This window comes from Acomys minous (assembly GCF_964271855.1).
Source record: "Acomys minous genome assembly, chromosome: 6".
Lineage (NCBI taxonomy): Eukaryota > Metazoa > Chordata > Mammalia > Rodentia > Muridae > Acomys > Acomys minous.
In genome coordinates, this window is record NC_140487.1 from 90637769 (window position 1) to 90658611 (window position 20843).

The following is a 20843-nucleotide window of genomic DNA, read 5'->3' on the forward strand; positions in this document are numbered from 1 at the left end:
GAAAGGAGACATCTAAGAAATGATAGCTGAGACTCTCATTCCATAGGATTTTAGGGAAGAAGTTGTGAGAATTAAATACAGTAAAGGATCTGTCAGTAAAGAAGTGTCTACCATGTTGAATGTGAGCAGAGGAGACGCAGGAACTCAGAGTCCAAAATGAAGGCCCTGCATGAGCAGAGTCAAGGCTCTCTGCTTCTCCTCTCTAAGTCTTCCGGCCCAGTTACCTCCACTTTTAACCCCTTTCAGTGACACTCCACTGTCCTCAGGAGACTATCCAATGTCCCCCTCAGGGCATGCAGGGACATGAACTAATTTTTCCACCTCAGATACGTTCAGCTTTGCACCTAGTCCTGGATAAATGCCGTGCTTCACCACATCTGTGTCATTTCCTATACCCCCTCTTCCCCTTGGTTTCTGGTTATTCCACTGTCAACCAGTGACTGAAGTGCCCACTCTGTTCAAAGCACTGCTTTTGAGAATATAGACCATCATAAAATAGCAGCCCATTCACAAGGAAGGGGACAAACATTACCCAAGTGTGGGGATAAATCAAATAAGGGCAAAGAAATAACAGTGCAGTAAGTTATTACATCTCAAGCTGCTGTGAGGCTGAAATGGACCGTGGAAGGAGAACTCAAATATCTGTTGAGCTAGTTCAGGACTCGAGTCTTCTATAAAGCTGATCCAAGGCTGCTTAGAGTACTGGAAGTTGCAGACCCAGTGAGAAGGCGGGTTGCGCTAAAATGGGAACCCTTCTTTTCCTCCTGGCCTCCGCAGTAATTCCCAAAATAGGAAGCGAATGGAATTGTTTGTGTTCGAAGATGAAATTATTCTTGTTTCCCTCCTCCTTCCATGCTCTGTCTGCCAGCATGCTTCTCACCCCATTTCGGTGTTCATATCCAAAGTCATGAAGGGCCTAACGTGCATCACCCTGGTGCCAAACACGTGCAGGGCCCCTGATGGACATCTTCTCATAAACCCATGCAGCAACATCCTAGAGTCAGAATGACAGCTCTAACCTTATCAGTGGAGAAACGGAGGCTCCATGAGGTTAAGAGAATGTCGCCAGGTTTGCCAGGTTTACCAAGGTGTTGGGTAGCAGAGCTATGATCCCAGGCCATCCACACATTCATCCTTAAGCTGCACTCAACACAAAGAACAGCATGTTGAGATTTCCAGAACTTTCCTGGAGCACAGAGGACACTGACTTCCTTCCCCCTAAAAGCCTCTCAGCTGTGAAAGCAACAGCCAGTCCTTCTTTGCCATGATACTTTCTGACCATTACCTTTCATCCCAAGGCAGAAGCTTAGAGCCCCTTTCCCCCAGTCAGCCTCCTCTCGTTGGGCTCCCACTTCACTCATCTGTGAATCAAATCTGGGCCTGTGTCTCCCCTAGGCAGTCTCCCCACCAGCTCTCAGTATATAAAGGCCAGTAGCTCCATATGGCTCATTTAGTCCTTTATAGCTGCTCCCTGGCTGCTCAGCTGTCTTCTCTGTTAACATTCACCCAAACACCATATCATCTACCACTCTTCGCTTCAATGCTTGCTACACTGCGTACATTACCCCTCTATTCTCTTATTTCCGCTCTTGCTAACTATCTATTCCTGTGACTAGAACAGTCTGTAGCTAGCTGCCTCCTATATATGGAAGATTACCTCCTGGAGGTAGTCGGCTCTGAGCACATGGGCCATGGCAAATGCACTTCTTCTATGCTTATCTAGTTCTGGTTCTCTGGGGCTCTGCTTCCCAGATCTTAGCACGTTGAGTTGTGACCATTGCCATTATATCTGACTACCCCAGGTGAGCTCTTTGAAGGAAATCAGGATCGACTTTCTTTCATTTTATCCTCAGGGATGAAAACCTCATACGACCCTTAATTGAAAGGTAATTATACAAAACCCTTGTCTTATGAGAATAAAGGGACATAAAGGAAAGACAAAAGGAGAGAAGGAGAAAGGAGAGAGAAAAAAGATAAGGGAAAGAAGCAAGAGATTGGGATTCAATAAAACATGATTTTTAGAGGGATTCTAATCTCTCTCTCCCTGACTCTCTGTCTGTCTCTCTGTCTCTGTCTCTGTCTGTCTCTGTCTGTCTGTCTCTTTCTGTGTCTCTCTGTCTCTCTGTCTCTCTCTGTGTCTCTCTCTGTGTGTCTCTCTCTCTCACACACACACACACGCACACACACACACTCACACACACACTCACACTCACACACACACACACACACTCTCACACACACACACACACACACACACACACTCACACACACACACACACACACAGAGCCATTCCATTCCGCCATTCTCTTACTTGTATATATCCCTAGCAATGATAACGATATTCCTCTCTAAAGATACCAGCAATGGTGTCTTGATTCAGACGTGAAGTAAACAGACCTGAAATTCAAATTAGGAATCAATTATCCAGTAATTCAGTTACGTCATGCTTTATCCATTCTTCAGTGCCTGTTCCATATTTTGTGGTAAGCACTGAAAAACATAAGAATCAAATTTGATGGCTAACCTAGGGAAAGTGCAAACGGATCTCAGGAAGTGAAGAACTACACGGCAATAGTCACGGTCAGGTGCAAAGTGTGCCCTCGGCTGTTCAAGCACCAAGACTGGAGCAGCAAGCTCTGCCTAGAGCAGCAGTCACTGGAGCTGCTGGGAAATGGGAGCATAAGAGACAGAAAATAAGGAGTAAATGCAATGTCCAACAGGGCAGCTAGATGGAAAGCCGAAGCCTCAGAGAAAGGAGGAAAGAATCAAGGAAGCTGGCGAGGACCTGTGCCTTCAAATCACCAGAGCCGTCCTCTGATTGCCACAACTCACTCTTGCCCGGTGCTGGAGTCCAGCCAACATTGAATTGCACATTGGTCTCTGGGTAGAGCTGGCTTACTTAGCAGGGGATGCTGGTTAATTATTTGGCACTATGTTCTGGACTACTGAGTAGCGTTAGGTACAACAGAGGAAACCAGCAGTGATAGATGGTAAAGGGAAAGCAAAACTTCATATTTGGGCTTGTTTGTTTCCCGACTGCACCTCCTGAAAAAAATATACTAATAAGTGGACAACAATCTTTGCTGTATTAATATATAAACTATGTTATGAGCATTCAGAAACCAAGCTTTCACCCCTCTTGGAAGAATTTTATTTATTTCACGTCTTTGTTGGTATACTTTGGTGCAATGTGGTGGAGTGAAAAACCCTAAGCTGCAGTCACCATACCCAGGTTTACGTCTTAGCTCTCCCACATTGATTATAAGAGCAATGAGGGTTAGGTAATGGCTCTGCAGATAAAGGAACCAACGTGTGTGTGTGTGTGTGTGTGTGTGTGTGTGTGTGTGTGTGTGTGTATGTGTATGTGTGGTATGTATGTATGTGTGTGTTTGTGATGTTTGTGTGGGGGTGAGAAGTGGAGAGAGAGAGAGAGAGAGAGAGAGAGAGAGAGAGAGAGAGAGAGAGAGAGAGAGAGAGAGAGAGAGAAAACTGGCTGCAATTGAGGCCAGTAAGTCCTCCCATTTACAGTTGGTAAGATGAAGTACATAAAGTCCAAGAATATAGCCCTAGTCTGAGTCCTAAGGTGTGGGATTTAGAAAAGCCCATGGTATGTTTCCAGTGTGAAGGCTGGCATGTTCAAGAAGGAAAAGCTGCAATTTCGTTGCAAATATAAAAGCAGGGAAAAGTGAGTGTCCCAATTCAAAGACTACTAGGCCAAAGGTGGGGGGGCGGATCAAAACAAGGTCTCACTATGTATGCCTTGTTGGCCTGAGCTTGGTTTGTAGAACAGACTGGCATTATCACAGAGATCCTCCTGCCTCCACATCCTGAGTTCCAGAATTAAAGGAATGTACCACCGAGCCCTACACCAAGACAATCTTACTCAACCATTTATTATATTCAAGGCCTTCAGATGACTGGTTGAGGCTCATCTACAGTATAGAAGTCAATCTGCATCACTCAGTTCATCAATTTGAATGTTCAACTCAAACTAAAACACCATTATAGTATTTTCCAGAATATGTTTAACCAAATATTTGGACATTCTATGGCCCAGCCAACTTGATAAATAAAATTTTCACATGGAACATTGACCCCTGGACACCAGTTGTAGGTGTCCGTGTAGCCTAGCATTCAGTTCACGTCTCCAAACTTTAAACTGGAATGCTCTCTAAGGAAGCCCCTGGAGCTCAGAAGGTCTGCAGGACCACAGTACACATGAGTCAGAAGATGCTGAAGCTGGAGATGAGAAGATTCTTGTGTCGGCTTTGTCTCCTTTGTCTCCAGTCACGAATGGCTGGCTTGCTTTTGGAATACTGAAGGAGATGACAGGCATAAGAGAACCAGCAGGGGATGCTGGTTAATTATTTGGCAGTATGTTCTGGGCTTTTTGGATAATGGGGGCAGTGGTGGGAAGCAGCCTGACTGTGTGTGGCCTCCTGGGGAAGGACCGTATTTGGGCAGTAGAACTGTAGCTCAGTAGAAACACCTCCATCCAGACATCGGCTTTTGTAGCTGGTGATATACCTGGCAGTTGCAGTGTGTGAGCGCAAGCAGGACAGTGTGCTGGCAAGAATACTTAGGAGCTGGATGGCCCTTGCTTGGTGTTTCAGGGGGAAAAAAGAATACCTAGGAGAATAAAAATACTATGAGTGACAGGCTAAGTTCCAGTATATGAGCCTTTCATGGTGCCTATTACTGTGAGGAAACATCATAACCAAAGTACTTGGGGGGAAGAACGGGTTTGTTTGGCTTATGCTTCTGAGTCACTGTTCGCCACAGAAGGCAGTCAGGACAAGAACTCAAATAGGGAAGGAACCTGGAGACAAGAGCTGATACAGAGACCATGGAGGAGTGTTGCTAACTGACTTGTTCATCATGGCTAGCTCCTCCTGCTTTCTTATAGAAGGCAGGACCATCAGCCCAGGTAGGGGTAGCACCACCCACAATGGACGTGGGTCATCCCTCATCAATCACTAAGGAAGAAAATGCCTTACAGCCAGATCTAATGGAGGCATTTTTTCAGTTGAGGCGTCTTCCTTTCAGATAACTCTGTCCTCCTGTGTTAAGCTGACCAAAAAACAAAAACAAAAACAAAAACAAAAAAACTAGCCAGGACACAGAGACACAGAGACACAGAGATCAGAACCTTAGGACTCTGTAAACTACAAACCTTTTCTCTTCTGGAGTTTGCCCTTCATCTGGGAACTAGGCTGGAAGATTTCCGGGTGCTCTTATAAATCTGGCATTCCATGGTTTATAATTTTCATCTTTACTAGACTTCCTGCCGTAGTCTCCAATGTGGGCTCATTTGCCATCTCTGTCCTTATTGTCCTCAGGTCATCACCAAATCAAGCTCTAGCCTTCAAGTGTAGCAAGAGAGACTGTCCCAGCAAGTGACTCCAGCCACCTTTCGCTTCTCGTTTAATACTGTCAAGGGCTCCTTCTCACCATCGGGATAAACCCCAAGTTCTCCAGCCGTGCTTAGAGGAGGGCTGCTTTCAAGTGGCATTCAAAGCTCTTCAGAGCCTAGACTAAGAACCTCTTTTCACTCGTTTCTACGCACCTGCTTTTCATTCACAGTGGCGCACTAGTTACTCTCTGAAAGTGGCGGGTCTTTCACTCCTCTGTATCCTTTTGTCCTGCGTCCTTTACCCAGGATGCTTTCTCTGATTATCTGCCCCCTCATCAATCTTCACTTTGAATGCTTCCTCCTCCAGGAAGCACTCGGTGAGCACTCCCACCAATTCAGGAGCCTGTTCTAGGCTGCTCTCCCAGGTTTGTTCACAGAGCCGTCTAGAAACTTCATCAATGGCAAAGACAAGCTTCCCAGTGGGGATTGTCATCATATTCATTCTTAAAGCCTCCCTCCTCACTGAGTGAAAATGAACAACCATTCAAACTTGGCTTCCTTCCTATGGGCATACGATAGTGATTCTGTAAAGTTGCTGGGATGGCCAGTCATTTCTCCTACTGGCCTTTTGGATAACTTTTATTTGTAAAATTAAGCACATTCATTTACAAAAAAGAAAAAATAGGAAAAGCTAGGGGTATCTCAGGAGTAAAGTGTTTACATTGTCCACCTAAGGCCCCAAGTTTGATCCCCAAGTACTTTGGGTCAGGGTGAAATGCTGAAAGAAACCATCATTGCCATAATGATGGTTTCTTCCAGGATTCTTTGTAGGCATATTTTAAGGAAAATGTTGAATTAATATGTATTAACTCATATTAATATGTAATGCCATAGCAACTAAATAATAACTTATTTAACTTTCTTTCTATTGAATATTTAACTGAACATATTTTACCATTATGAAAATGATTATGCCAGCCACCATTCTCCATAAAGCATTTCTCTGTTTTGATTTTGTTTCTTGAGCTCAGTGCCTGTAGTTGCTTTTGTGAAAATCAGGGCCTTGCCTCGATTTAACATCTGCTTGTTTTCTCTCCTAAATCATCCAGACCAAAAGAGCAAAACCTGGCATCAGTGCCCTCAGAATCACTTAACTCAGTGTTCCATGTGTGGCTCCTAATTAGGACAATGTGCCCCTTTTCAAATGTGGGCATAAATATTTGCCTTTGGTGAAGTAGATGCCAAGGAGATAATATTGATTGCAAATTATAGCCTTTGTAATTAACCAATTTGCACAGCTGGAAGATAGAGCTGGTGAAATCATTTGCTTCTGAAGGATGGTGGCCTTTCCAAATTCCTCTCAGATATGAATTTGGCCCAAACCCCAGAATGTCCCTGGTTGTGGCTACAGGATCTCAGGTGCTTAATAAGTCATCAAAACTTATTTCACTTAGCATAATGATCTTGAGCTCCATCCATTTTCTGCACATGTCATGACTTCATTCTTCTTTAATGGTTGATATCATACATTATGTGAAGTAAGGCAGACTCAGAAAAAAACAAATATCACATGTTCTCTCACATGTGGAATCTAGATCTCAATTTATACATATGTGTGTTCATGCACATACACACCTTTAGGACAAAAAAAAAAGTAGAAAGGCACTATGAGAAGAGACTAAGAGACACAAAGGGAAGTGGAGTAAGGAAAGGTATTGGAATACATGTGCCGTGAAAGCAGAAATGGAGACTAATTGGGGGAGGGAGAGGATGGAGAAGGACAGTGGAGGATGAGGATGAACAACGTATAATGGCTTACGCATATGAAAATGTCAATAGAAAACCAATTATGCTGCATGTTAACTTTTAATAATTAAAAAAAGAGTCACCAAGGCTCTGAGGAGACTGTTAGTTCTTATTCTTTTGCCTATTGATGGGTTCTACTACTCAGCCCAAATGGACCTGCTTCACCAAGGACTCCTTGCACATAAACGCACACTGAGAACGGACACGGGTTGAAATTGTTCCTGGGTTCAATGCTCTACATTCTTGCTATCACAGGAAGTGGAGGGGAGACGCTCATGCAGCACCAGGCTGGCCTTCTGGTTGTTGAGCTACTAAGGGAGGTGGAGCTAGACAGATAGAAAATCAGAGCCAGCCCCCTGTGTGGTCACCTGAGCTGACCAGAGCTATTGGGAGAACCTGAGCCCATCAGTGTGGGTGTGGGAACAAGTTATTCCAGACACATGCAAACGTGTGGAAGTCCAGGTCTCCCCTTTCACTTAGGCAGCATGCTTCATTTTATAAATACAATGACAGAAGATTCTATCCTTTAACCTTTTCCATAATTATGCCCACTAGAGCTATGAAGAGCCTAAATCTCAAGGTAATTAGGTATGTCTAAGATCACAGTAAAGTTTTAAGTGGCAAAGCTGGGAGGCAGGTCAGGTCTTTTGACTCCGTGGAGGGAGTAGAGTATTTGAAGTTCTTTATATGCATCGTTTCATTTAATCTAGAGGCTAGTGAAGACAGCAGGCTAAAAGCCTACACTTAAGAGAACACTACTTTGATGATGACATATCTCTAGAAGCAGGGATTAGCAGCATGCCAACGTGTCAAATGTAAGAGAGGTGTGCTGGCCTGTGGTGTTTATAAAGCACCAGAACAACCATCTACCCAACCTCTTTCCCTCCCTCACTTTTGTGACTCCTCTGTGCTCACACTATTCTCAAGTACCCTGCAGTTCCTAGAGTAGACTAAGTTCTCTCATATTCCCTGGCCTTTGCACACGTTGGCCCCTCAGTCTTGACTTCCCTCACATTCATTGTCTTGCCATTGTTTGTGCATTCTGTCTACCTGTGAGGTCACCCTCCAATCTCCTCTTTTGGACAGACACAAGCACAGTAGCTCATCAGAGCACATATACGATGCTCTGTTGTCTTTTCCCCTCATTGCCTTGTGGAAGGAAACTTGATATACAAAGCTGGGCCATACTAATCTCTGTGCTGGGCACACAGCTGATACATTCATGATTGTTGAGTAAAACGTTCATACGCAAGAAGAAGCATCTCCCAGCGACCCCTACACAAGTTCCCTGGGGCCAGAGGTTCGAGCACACTGATTCTGGACGATGAGAAGGAGGCGCTTTTACAGTCTGAGAATAAACGCCAACCTGTGACCTCTGGGGTCACGGGGACACTTTTCCTTGCGTTCTTCTGGTGCATAACCAGTTTCTTGCCTGAGTGGCCATCTGGTTAAAGATATTTCAACCTCCAGCACCCCATGCAAGAGACACTTAATCTTTAACTCGTTCCTACAAATGTCCTTCATAGTTTTTTAGGTTGTCTTGGCGAAGTGAAATCTGGCTATTTTATCATAAAGGAATGGGTCTAAATTTGATCAAAATATTTAAATCTTAACTGCCCACCCAAAGGATGGCCATACAGAGGTGGATTTCTTTTTCCAACTAAACACAGACTTCCTCTTATCCAATCATTAATAAGCTGACACAAGAATTTAACTCTAACTGCCTCTAGAAAATTCTATGAATCAGTAGAACTGGCTACATCTTTTACTGTGCTTATGTTGTGTCTGTTTCTCTCATAAACCCCTCTCTGGGTCTCTTTTTCTTTCTCACTTGACTCTTTGTGTCTCTTTTTCTCCCTCATACCTTCCCCCCTCCATTTGTGAACACACACACACACACACACACACACACACACACACACACACACACACACACACACACACACCCCACATGATGCAGCTCCTTGGTAAGTTGCTCAAATCTGCCAATGCTTTTTTTTAGAGGCACTAACACCAGAACAAAGGTAATGAAATATATTAATTACATTAAAGATGCTTTAGAGAACCAGAACTTGCTTTCAGGAAGAGTATATCTGGCTCTGAGCTGAGAGAATAGCAACAGGCAGATGATTAGCAGCTAATAACATTAGCATAATTAGAAGTGCCTTGAACTCTTAACCCATCTCCCTCTCCGTCTAGATGCAACGGAGAAGATGATCTTTCTCCTTTTCTTCTTGTTCTGGCTGACTGTTCTTTCTACAGCAAATATTACCAACTGCTATCAGTTGCTGTCTACTGATTGTTCACCAGATGCCCTATAGGTAACTTGGGGGTACAGAGATGAAAATATCCTGGGGCTTAATTTAAAGTGGTAAATAAAATTTATGTCTACCAAAAGTCTTTTCTGGAAGTAATTATTGTCTTTGTTTTTTATAGATGAGGAAACCAGAGTGATTTATTAAAAGACACTCAGCTAGCTAGCAAGCTCTGCACAGATTCAATATTAGTTCCACCTGATTGCCGTCAGTGTTCTTCCCAGAATGCCACAGTACTCTATATCAGCCATTACTGCCATTATCTCGGTGATCTATCCTCTTTGATTGAATCTCTGCGATTTAAGATTCTTAGTATGTTCAAGAGAAGAAAGTGTGTGGGGACGGGTATGATTGATAAGAGGTCAAATATATAGCAGACTATTTGAAGAAAAAAAAAAGGGAACGCCATTAAAATAGCACCTGGAGCATCTTTTGGGTGTATGCCCAGGAGTGCTATAGCTGGGCCTTGAGGTAGAGCTATTACCAGTTTTCTAAAAAAAAAAAAAAAAAAAAAAAAAAAGTGCCAGGCTGATTTCCAGAGTGGTTGTACAAGTTTATACTCCCACACACAATGGAGGGGCGTTTCCCTTTCTCCACATCTTTGCCAGCACGTGCTGTCACTTGTATGTTTGATCTTAGCCATTTGATTAGTCATTTTGATTTGCATTTCCCTGATGACTAGTGACGTTGAGCATTTGTGGAAGAGTGGGGGGGGGGGGAGGATAGAAAGACTCAGACGGGACAGGAGTTCCACAAGAAGACCAATACAGCTAACTAACCAGGGCCCAGGGGAGCCTGCGGAGACTGAAGCTCCAACCAAGGACCATACATGGGCTGGACCTAGATGCACACAGATGTAACCGATGGGCAGCTTAGTCCTAGGGGAATGGGGATGAATTCTGACATGGATTCTGTTGCCTGCCTTTTGATCACTTTCTCTGATGGGGCTATCTAGCCAAGCATACTGAGGATGCACTCGGTCCTGATGTGACTTGATACAATGGAGTAGGTGAGAGGGGACTCCACTTCTTTGAGGAGTAAGGGAGCAGGAGAGGACAAACAGAGAGGGAGGGGGGACTGGGAGGAGAAGAATGGGCTATGACTGGGATGCTGGGATGTAAATATAATAATAATAATAATAATAATAATAATAATAATAATAATAATAATAAACATTCCCCAGTACACACCCTACTCCACTCTGCTTTTATTCCAGGTTAGGTGAATTTGTGTTCCCACAGCCCTCTTAGTATCCCTCCCTCATGGTACTTTGTGGATTTACATAAATATCTCTCCCTCAGGAAAGAAAAATCAGAAATATTATCTAAGTCATTCTGCTTCCCCTGTGTTTATTCCAAGGTCTGGCACAGAGAAAGCTCGGAGAGAATTTGATGGATGAGTAAATTAAGAAATTGCTGAATTTGTCCAGGCAGTGCAGTATAATTAGGGGACAGGGCAGTTCTGATCTAGAGTTTTTGCTATAAACAAGTAGAGGCTCCTAAATTACTTCCCCTATTTTTTAGGACCCACAACCACCAACATGCCTATTTAAAAATCATCCTTATCCGCTCTTTTAATGTCAGCATTTATTCCTGTTGTTAAGACCTCACATATTTCTCCAACCCCAGCTTTGTAGATTCCACTGGGTTTCTTGGCCTTAGAAAATGTACCTTCTCACCTGACTCATCTCCTAGGTACTTGCATTTATGATGATGTGCCCAAAGGCATTGTATCATATATAAGGCCTTATCCATACTAGAGAACTCAAAATTATTATGTTTTATCCCATTCTTTGGTTTCTAAAAAAGCCTGTCTGAGTTTGCCTTTCTGTGAGAGCATTCCTTGTCTCCCACGGTTACCCAATTCCTATGTGAGAGCTTGCTGAAGAGGGACTTTTTTTTTTTAATCACAGGCCTTTTTGATATCTGCTTGGCTGTGATCAGAGATAACCATGTGTTGTACACTGCTGTGTTAACCACTCTAGAATCTGGAATCCATAAAGTTGGGCCCTTTCCATCTCTAATGCTCTATGTGATATAAAAGACTGTACATTTTTCCAGATAAGCGCCCAAAAGCACTCAAATGGAGAAACCGAATCTCAGTCAGAAGCCTGAGAATGTGAGATGGGGCAGAATCAAGAAAGTGCCTTAAGCTGGAATGAGAAACATCAAAAAAAGTTAGACAAGAGGTTAAAAAAACAACACCCTAAAACATAAAAGGTAAACTGGGAAATTTTTCAAGGACAAGAGAAACAACCCAAGCAGCCTAGAAAGTCTACACAGAATGAGATTCAGATCTCTTAGATCTCGAAGGCTAAAACATAGCATAGGAATTAGGAAGCCACTGTAGAAGATCAAATAAAGCTGCTGGGAGCACAAAGAAGACTCTTAACTTAGATTCAAAGACCTGAACCTGAGCGAACTGTGGATCGCTTTCTTTGCAGGTAATTACAAGAAAAATGGTTTGCTGTAGGTGAAGGCATAACTTGGTGGTAGAGCACTTGCCTAGGATGTGTGAGACCCTGGGTTCTATCCCTAGCACAGTGAAGAAGAGGGATGAGGAGGAGGAAGAGGAGGAGGAGAAAGAAAAGAAGGAAGTTGTATGCCAACATGGTCTTGGAGTCAATTCCTATTCCTTGGACTAATGGCACACGTTGGTCTTGCCTGAGAAATTTGAGTTTCTCTTCATCTAGGATCCACCTCCCATGTCACTGCCCCAGTCTGCTGAGGATCACAGCACAGGACCTTCACCTACTGTGCCTCATTTGTTGGCAACACAGGCAGAAAGGAATGCTCCTACCACATGTGTTCTTGTTTATTCTTGATATGTTCCAGAGAACTAGAGCCGGGAGAAGAGGAAGGGAGGGAGAAGCCTCCATGCAGGATCAGTTACAAGTATTGCTGTCTGGCTCCATATGTAGGGAGTAAACCCAAGCACTACAGACAGCCAGCATGTGGGAAAGCCTGGGCCTTTTACCAAACTAGAATCTCCAAAGGTCAAATTAGAGACATGGAGTTTAAAAGAGAAACAAATGAGATGAACAGGAGGAACAGATCTGGACTGGTTAGCTGAGGAGCCTGGGGAAGGCAACTTGCATGCCCTGTGTGTTAGCTGGCACAGGTGGGCTAGGCTACTGGGATCAGTGAACTCAAATATTTCCGTAGCTTATCACAGCAAGTTGACATAGCTGTTGAACACTGATAAACATTTACAAAGCTGAAAATTTGAGAAAAAATAGCTTCTGTTAACTGAATAACTGTTTTATTCCCAGAAGTATTCCATCCTCTCCATAAATCACCACCACCCCTTTGTTCATGTGAAGAATTTGAGATTTAATGATGAAATGACTTGACAGAAGTCACACATTAAAAATGGCAGAACTAGGATTGTAACCTAAAGCTAGCGCACACTAAGGCCTGTGCTCCTCTCTTACTCCTTACTACCTGTCTCTGAAAGCGGACACTGACCATGTTCATCCCCTCCCCCCTTCCCTGTGTCCATCTTCCAGCGGAGGATACAGTAAAAATATGGCCCGAGTCATATCTTCCCAGGAATTAACTGTCTTGTTCTTTCTGCTTGTCAACTGTTGGGGGAGTCAAGAGTGCTTTGCCATGTGCTGTGTATTTGTCTTTCTATGTCATAATCACTGTAAGCATGGGACCATCCTGGCTGAGTTCTCAGAGAGCACTGTGAGTTCATTCATTCGTCAACGGGGTTTCGAACAATCTTCAGCTATGTGATATCAGAGCATAACATCACTAAAAGTGTACATCCCGCAGCTTCTTGTATTTGTTACAATTAACACACTATCAGGAATAAATCAGGTTTTCCTATAACCTTCAGTTACTGAAGAAGTGGACCCTATTACTCACAAGCCCCAAATAAAGTCAAGGAGTCAGAAAGAAGTGAATTTGAAAAGATGAAACAGGAGGGCTTACTGACCAACAAGGGGCCAGCAGTGAGGGAAGGAGTAAATGACAGAATATTAAGGATACCATCTTCAGAAGTTATCTCAGACCTCTGGGAGTGATAAGGCATGTATGTAAAGTGTATGCAACATTTTTCTAGAATACCACAGCCCGTGGGCACTACTGAGATCTCATTTACAGTAATCACTTGTGATTGGCTGCCTCATATACTTCTCCCTATTTGATGCTAGGACTCTATTCTTCCTCATAGGCTTACTTAGGTATTTCTGAATATCTACAAGTAACACAGCACACAATCTCCCCAAGGATGTAATCCACTTCTATATTGTGTCTATCCTGTTGAATCTTTCTTGCTTAACCCATCCTGTGAGGGGTCCTGCTTCCTATATCTGAGAGTGTCCCTACCCTTCTTTGGGCTCCTAGCAGACACTGGCGAAAATACACCAAAGGCTCCACCAATTTATTTCCAGCCACCAGAATAAAAATTATAGTCACGAAAACATAGCTCTTTCTGTATAAAATGGGACAGGTCTTCATCTCCCTCAGCCTATATCACAGTGTTATAGTCCTTTTGGAAGTAGCTTTTCCCAACAGCCTCCTTTCTTGAAGCTCAAACATGGTTCACAGGCTGCTCTAGGAAAATATATGAGAGCCAGATACCAACTGTCATCTTCCCTTTCCCCTAATGTAAGATTAGTGTCTGTCCCTTTGTGTTAATTTCGATTTCTAAAGTTCTTGTAAATGAATAAACTGAAAAGGCTTCACTCCAATAGGCCTTCATAGCTTAGACTACAACTTGAACCCAACTTTGAAAGTATAAAAGTGATAATATGTGTTTCTTTTTCAAGAATCATTTCCAGATTTTTTCTGTGTGAATTTATTATCACCCACGCTCCAGACCTTCTAAAACAGTGGTTCTCAACCACCACAACACTATGATCCTTTAATACAATACCTCATATTGTAGAGACCCCAACCATAAAATTATTTTTGTTGCTACTTCATAACTGTAATTTTGCTACTGTAATGTCTGTGTTTTTCAATGATCTTAGGCGATCTCTGTGGAAGGGTTGTTTGATCCCCAAAGGGATTGCAATCCGCAGGTTAAGAACCAGTCTTCTAAAGAGAACCTTCTGTGCAAGCCCTCATTCAATTGCCACCATGCCTCTTCACATCAATAGCCACATCTTTCTACAGCTCTTGTGAGGGAAAGTACCTAGACGTGGAAGCTAACCCTGATGTACTCACTCTCCTTGATGTTTGTGATGACTTCCTGGTTGTGCTGTCTTCGGTTTCTACCCTTCCTGATTTCCTGTGTTACACATTACTCTGATTTTTTTTCTCACATGCTTCATCCACTAGATTTGAAGCCCCAGCACATTCTCTCAGCTGTGATCTCTGATTCTTTTAACAAAATCTGATTTTCTTTTCTCTTCTAACTATGCATATACAAGCTTGGGCCTCATTTTTCTTAGAACTGTTCAAATCTGGCCCATTCTTATCCTGACTGAAAGATCTGGCTGCTCATGTATATACCTGTGGCCTTAGGGAATAGCCTAAATCTCAGTTTAGTACTTAGTTTAGTTGACTACAAACCAGAAATAATAACAGAAGAAGGTGTTCAAAGTTCTCACAGTGCCTGACCCCAGTAAAGAAGAGTGAGCAGAGGGCTGAGGGGGAACTGATACTGAGCACACACCACAAGGCCTACTGGAGCTTATCTGGAAGCTCCCAGCCCAGTTTGGGCATTTCACTCTGCAGATGCAAAAAATCATACAAAAAGAAGTCAAAGGGTTTGTCTAAAGAAGGTCTCAGGTTTTAAAAATGGCAAGCCTTGATCATGAAGCAGGTCCTTTCCTTTAATATTAGCATCTTGGCACAAAGCAACCCCTCTATAAGCACAGTGTGAGGCTACTCTTACATAAATGGGTAACTGAGTTCATGACCCTCTTCTTCCCTTTCTGTCAGTGCTCAGACAGCAGTTGTCTGCCCCCATGACTTTCCCAAGTACCCAAGGAGCTAAGATGCGGCAGTGTTCTCTATCCACAGCACCCCTGCCCAATCCAACCTTTGGCTGAGTTCTTTGGCAAAAACAGTATAGGGAGAAATCTGTTCACAATTCATGATTTGCCAATGGAGACTCCTGCAGAGCCAGAGTCTCTTGGCAAGCAACTTCCCCTATCCCTCTGATATGCAGATGTGTGCAAGAATCCTGCACATCTGCACAGGGAACATCTAAAAGCTGTGACTTGGCTGGAAATAAGGAAAATATGAGTGTTGACTCTATAGGAATAGCTGTTCCTTGGGGACCAGGCAGGGGAGAAGGGCAGCCTGTGGCTGGGACTGGTCATCGCAGAAGCACACTCCCTCAGAGACAGTTCCTGTGCCTCTGCTACGTTAGAAGTGTCTTTCCTCATGTCAAGTAGCAACAGAGGCCAGAGAAGAGTATGACTGACCTGGAAAGCTTGAGATCACTGTTGTTCTTGGTGTCCCCCGAAGTTCTGTTGAGCAGGGGAAGAAAAGAAAAAATGGTGGAAAGGCTTAGAGTTCTGTGCAGGAAAAAGGAAAACTTGGAAAGGGTAGATATCTTGCCTTCACTCCCTGAAGGCTCCTTTCTTTTAAAGACAAGCTGTTGGTATGCAACCTAGGCTGGCCTTGAATTTCTGATCCTATTATCAGCCTTTTTGGTTCTGGAATTAACTGCATGTGCCGCCTTGCCTGACTTCTGCAAGCAAAAGAAACAGAATTCAGAGCCAGGATTGGTGTAGTAGAAACACCAGAAAAAGGGCTATTGCAGTACCATGTACCCTCACTGCCTGTACACACACACACACACACACACACACACACACACACACACACACACACATACCTTAGTCAAAGCTATACCATTGGTATCAGCTGCTTTGGTATCAGTGAGTTTTGTGTCCCTGTTGGGGTATAAGGTAACCAGACCTTTCCGCAATGACTGTTGTAGGCAGGCCTCTATCAGATGATGAGAGGTCACATCTTTTGCCTTCCTCTTCTACCTTTATGTAGGATTTGATTTAATAGGAAGTATACTCAGGCCTCCAGGGGTTCAAGGATTTGCCAAGGTTATGAAGAAAGGCATGTAATAAGTGTGTGTATAAGCATCCACGATGTAAAAGATGTGATTATTTGCAGAACCTAATCTCGTGCCTCCTCATCCTTGCTGAAATGAGTATTGCAAAAATATTCTCATTCGTATTTAGAATGGTATGTTTCTAAGCAATCATCATCCTGAATACTCATTCCAACCAGGAGACGACCTGAATATTGAATAGAATAAAAATGTATATATTAGATTACTTATTCAAATGCCTATCTGGCGGTTTGGATAGAATTAAGCAATAGTCCAATCTGGCTGTTGTTTTATGCATGGGATGTCAAAGCTAAACAGCCCTGAGAGAATATTCTTTCATTCTTTTGCTACACAGAGCCTCTCCATCATGTCCTGTTCACAGATGGGGAAACAGAATGAGGGAGGGGCCCATATGGTATGGGGACGGGAGGACAGAGACCAGTGGCTCTCATTCACCAGCTAGGCAAGGTACTATCTTCCTCGCTGGACAAAGGAGGTTACTGAAGCTCAGTGTGGTTAAGGAATTTGGACAGAGCCATATATGTCTGGTAGAGGGGAGAGCTGACCTCCCAGTACACTGTCCCTGTTTTTCACTCACTACACTGGATTCCTAACACAGTCCCAGGAAATGTGTTCTTCCTTTCATGCCACCTGAAGAACAAGAGGCTCTGCAGCTTTGAAATCATTAGAAGCAATAATATGATTCCTGGTCTACAGGTGAGGAAATCCCCATAAGGGTCTGGAACCACAGCTTAGATTCACCAAGGCAAAGGTTCTGCCACACGTCTATAAATTCTATCATGCATCTTTAAATGCTCCGTAATACTAAATGGTAACATACCGTCCTGCAAACTACAATAACAAAGACCAGAATGCAGTTTTATCTTTTTAAAATAAGCTGAAGTAATCCCTTTGGTACCCTGCTAGGTACAATTTATAAGAGAACTTCCCTTTACAAAGCCCCAGAGCATTCTAAACCTAGTGTTGTCGCTACATGTGGGACATTCTCCCAACTGAGCCACGAATGCTTTGAGTCTAAGGACCCTGTTCTGTTGTTTTCTACATCCCTAGTCTGGGGTCTAGTGCCCAGAAGGGGTCTGGGAGGTTTTCTGAAAAAAAAAATAGATGGCTATTTGGCTACTCTTACTGCAAAGCTGTTCCATAATAAGACCTTGAGTTTAGAGGAACTATAGTAGGGAGACTTTTCTAGTACCCAGTCCATTAAAATGGTCTCGAAACTCAACACAGAGCTTCATTCCCACTAAAGAGTAACTGAAATCTAGAACAAAGCCTGGGAACTGTGGTTTTGCCAGTGCCTGGAGAGAAGAATGAATCATCTGCAGCATGTGCTTGCACTCAGCCTTGAACCTTAATCCATCTTCCCAGACAACCCTGAAAATCCCTCAGTGTTTACTTGTTTTGTTCTCTCCTTCCCCTCCAGCCTTTTAAATCCCCAGCCTCAAAGAGAATCCTCTCCTACCTAGATGGCTCAGCTCATCCTGTGCTCACTCCTTGCCCCTCTCTCTCACTTCATGCACCTAATCTTTCATGCTTACCAGATGCCTCTTACTGATGTCAGTTATGAGTGAACAGATCTGCTGAGGAGATGCAGGTGAATAGTACAGACTCTGAGTTAAAATACTAGGCCTGTCAGTGAATATCCACAGATCCTAGGAACATTTACTTAGGCCCTCGGAGGCAAGTAACATGACAGGACAGAGTGCTATACTCTGTATAGGCCCTAGCAACTGAGTCTTTTCTGCAAAGCCAGGGAACTCATGTGCAATCTTCAGGCAACTTCAGAGTGGACTATCAACATTAGGGCTTCTAGTTTTGAGATCATAGTACCAAGTATACCTTTGTAAAGAAGGCCTTGGTTGTACACAGTGTATCAACTAGACAAGAAGAAGTAAAGGAAAAATCCAAGAGGAAGACTTTGGAGGGATGGTTACCAGTCTTCAGGATAGCAGAATATGTGAGCTCCTTGCTGGGCCTGTGAGGATGGTAACTCTTATTTCATTGAGTCTTGTGAACAATTTTTGTTTGTTTGTTTGTTTGTTTGTTTGTTTTTCCAGACAGGGTTTCTCTGTGTAGTCCTGGCTTTTCTAGAATTGGCTCAGTAGACCAAGCTGACCTCAGAAAGATCTGCCTGTCTCCCAAGTGCTGGGATTAAGGTGCATGGCACCACCACCCATTCAATGTAAGACTTTTAATCATCATATCACAGATGAGGAAACTGAGCCATTGAGAAGTTAAGTATATTATTTCCAAATGACCATTAGAGTTTAAATATAAAATGTCCTCCTACCCCCAGTCACTGTGTTGTATACTTGCTGTTCAGATCATGGTGATGTTTTAAGAAAACTGACTATTGAAAAGTATCTTCTGACCTACATTTGTAAGCTGTGGTGCATGCACTATTTCTGTCAAGTGAACAAACAAACAAATAAATTTTTTTAAAAATTTAAGCAGAGATTGGAAGAGCATTTGGGGTGGTAAAATTGGCAGGACTTGCTGGAGAGATTGGTTAGAACAAGTGAATAAAGAGAGTAAAGCAGGGCTGACTCTGTGCTTCTTCCCTGAGGTCCAGAGTTCCCAAGGAGAAACAACATTCTTGTTGTTGATGTTGTGTCAAGACAGGGTTTCTTGGTGTAGCCTTGCCTATCCTAGACTCACCTTGTAGACCAGGTTGGCTTCAAACTCATAGCGATCCACCTGCCTCTGCCTCCCAGAGTGCTGGGGTTAAAGGTGTGTGCCACCATTCCCAGCTAGAGAGACAGCATTTTAACCCAGCTTTGGGTAATGACAAAGTGCTTTCTTTTCATAGCTTCCCAGTCTTTACCTCAGAGCCTGGTGTTCTGGGGACAGCAGAGGAAAGGCCTAGATCAGTACTCTCCCCAGGATGCCACAGGTTCTTTGTTTATACCATGACTATTATGTCATAAATAACTGCTTACGATGCTGAGGATGATGGCTTTTTATACTAGTGTTTAATACCGATTACAAAGCAAAGTTTTGCTTCTTTAATGCCAAAGAAAACTTAAGAGCAATGGGCTTACCTTTGGAAACATCAGAGGAAATATTAGCCAAGGGGAGGTCAGTGTGAGTGAGAACCCCATAACATGCCCCCTCTTTTTTTTTTTTTTACAAGGTTGGACCCTATAAAACAGTGGTGCATAACAGATCCTAACCAAACACAGGTCAGCCAAGTAGACTCTAAAGCTTGAAGCTGGTGTGGGAGTTAATGGTCTGGAGTGGAAGCCAAACAGTAAATCCTAGAATCTGACTCTAGATCATATCTGAATAGGTCAAGGAGAGACAGAATCCAAGAGTGACCCAGAAGGATAGAAGAAAGGATGTGAACCTGCAGGCCATGGGTTGGGGTGGAGGATAAGGCAAGAAGCAAGGGACACAGGTAATCTGTCATTGTTTGGAGGATGGTATTGGAGCCTGTTAGGACACTGAGAAGAGAGGGCTTCATCAAGCATGCTGAGTGGTCCCCGTAGCTCTTAGGAAAATATAATGGTAGGACACATGCAGAACAGCAGCCTGCTGCTATTCACGTAGTTACCTCTCAGCCTGTGCTCATCATAGGATTGCTCTCCTATTACATCTGAATACACTAAAAGCTTCTAATGTACCAGCCACCACACTGGGCAGTGAGAAGAGGAAATGATTGTGATACGGACTTGCTCTCAAGAAGCCCTGACGAGCGGAGACACAGATATGAGAGTTTATGATATAAGGCTCAACGGGACGTGATAGCGGTAAGTACAGAGAAGCAGGCCAACCTACGAGGTCTGGGAAGGTTCCCAGAAAGAGGGAATGGTGAAGGTGAAGCTTGAAGTGTAAGACAGAATTAAGCAAACAAAGGTTGGTGAGAAACCCACTGAGTGCAAAAGCACAGCTTCAATACGAGCACAGATCACATGATGTGCCCAGTGCAATGGGATACAAGGAAAGGCACCAGTCAAACTAGAAATAAGGCAAGGCTGTGCTGGGTCTGAGGCACAGAAGCCTGGCCCCCATCCTGAAACTAATGGGAGATGCCTGTGGGCTTGAAGCCAGAGATTACCACAGTCATTTTGAACTTTATCTAGGTCACCAGCTGGCAAGAAAGAATGTGTTAAAAAAAAAAAAACAGTTAGAGGCTGAGGTAAATCTTTAGTTTGATGGTCTCTTGGAAGTCAAAGGTTAGTTTTACTTTGGTAAAAAATAATTAGGGAGGAATCAGAAATGGGAACACAGTTTTTTGGAACTATAGCTAGATATAAAATGTTTGGTGAGTTATGTACCTATTCCCTGCACTATAAAAGGGTGGACAGCAGATCTCTGT

At 43.3% G+C, this 20843-nt stretch overlaps 2 protein-coding genes across 14 annotated transcripts in view; one reads left to right on the forward strand and one right to left on the reverse strand.

Moving 5' to 3' along the window:
- Positions 1–20843, forward strand: part of LOC311600411 (BEN domain-containing protein 5) — a 1156253-nt gene that overhangs the window by 886546 nt on the left and 248864 nt on the right. The window lies entirely within an intron of this gene.
- The window catches only part of LOC311600418 (uncharacterized protein), a 55467-nt gene that overhangs the window by 15855 nt on the left and 18769 nt on the right, over positions 1–20843 (reverse strand). For 6 of the 9 annotated variants that reach the window (XR_014780239.1, XR_014780240.1, XR_014780241.1 and 3 more), the window contains exons 1-2: positions 19184–19370; positions 15861–15905 (exon numbers count right to left, since the gene is read on the reverse strand). The exons of 1 other annotated variant lie outside the window; for it this stretch is intronic. Coding sequence is in view for 3 of the 8 variants with exons in the window: in XM_084787069.1 (XP_084643195.1) it covers positions 15861–15905; positions 19184–19269 (131 nt within the window). In the remaining 5 variants the exon portion in view is untranslated. Of the gene's footprint in view, positions 1–15860; positions 15906–19183; positions 19371–20843 lie in introns of those variants that run through there. 2 more of the 9 variants (XR_014780236.1, XR_014780238.1) reach the window with 1 other exon arrangement.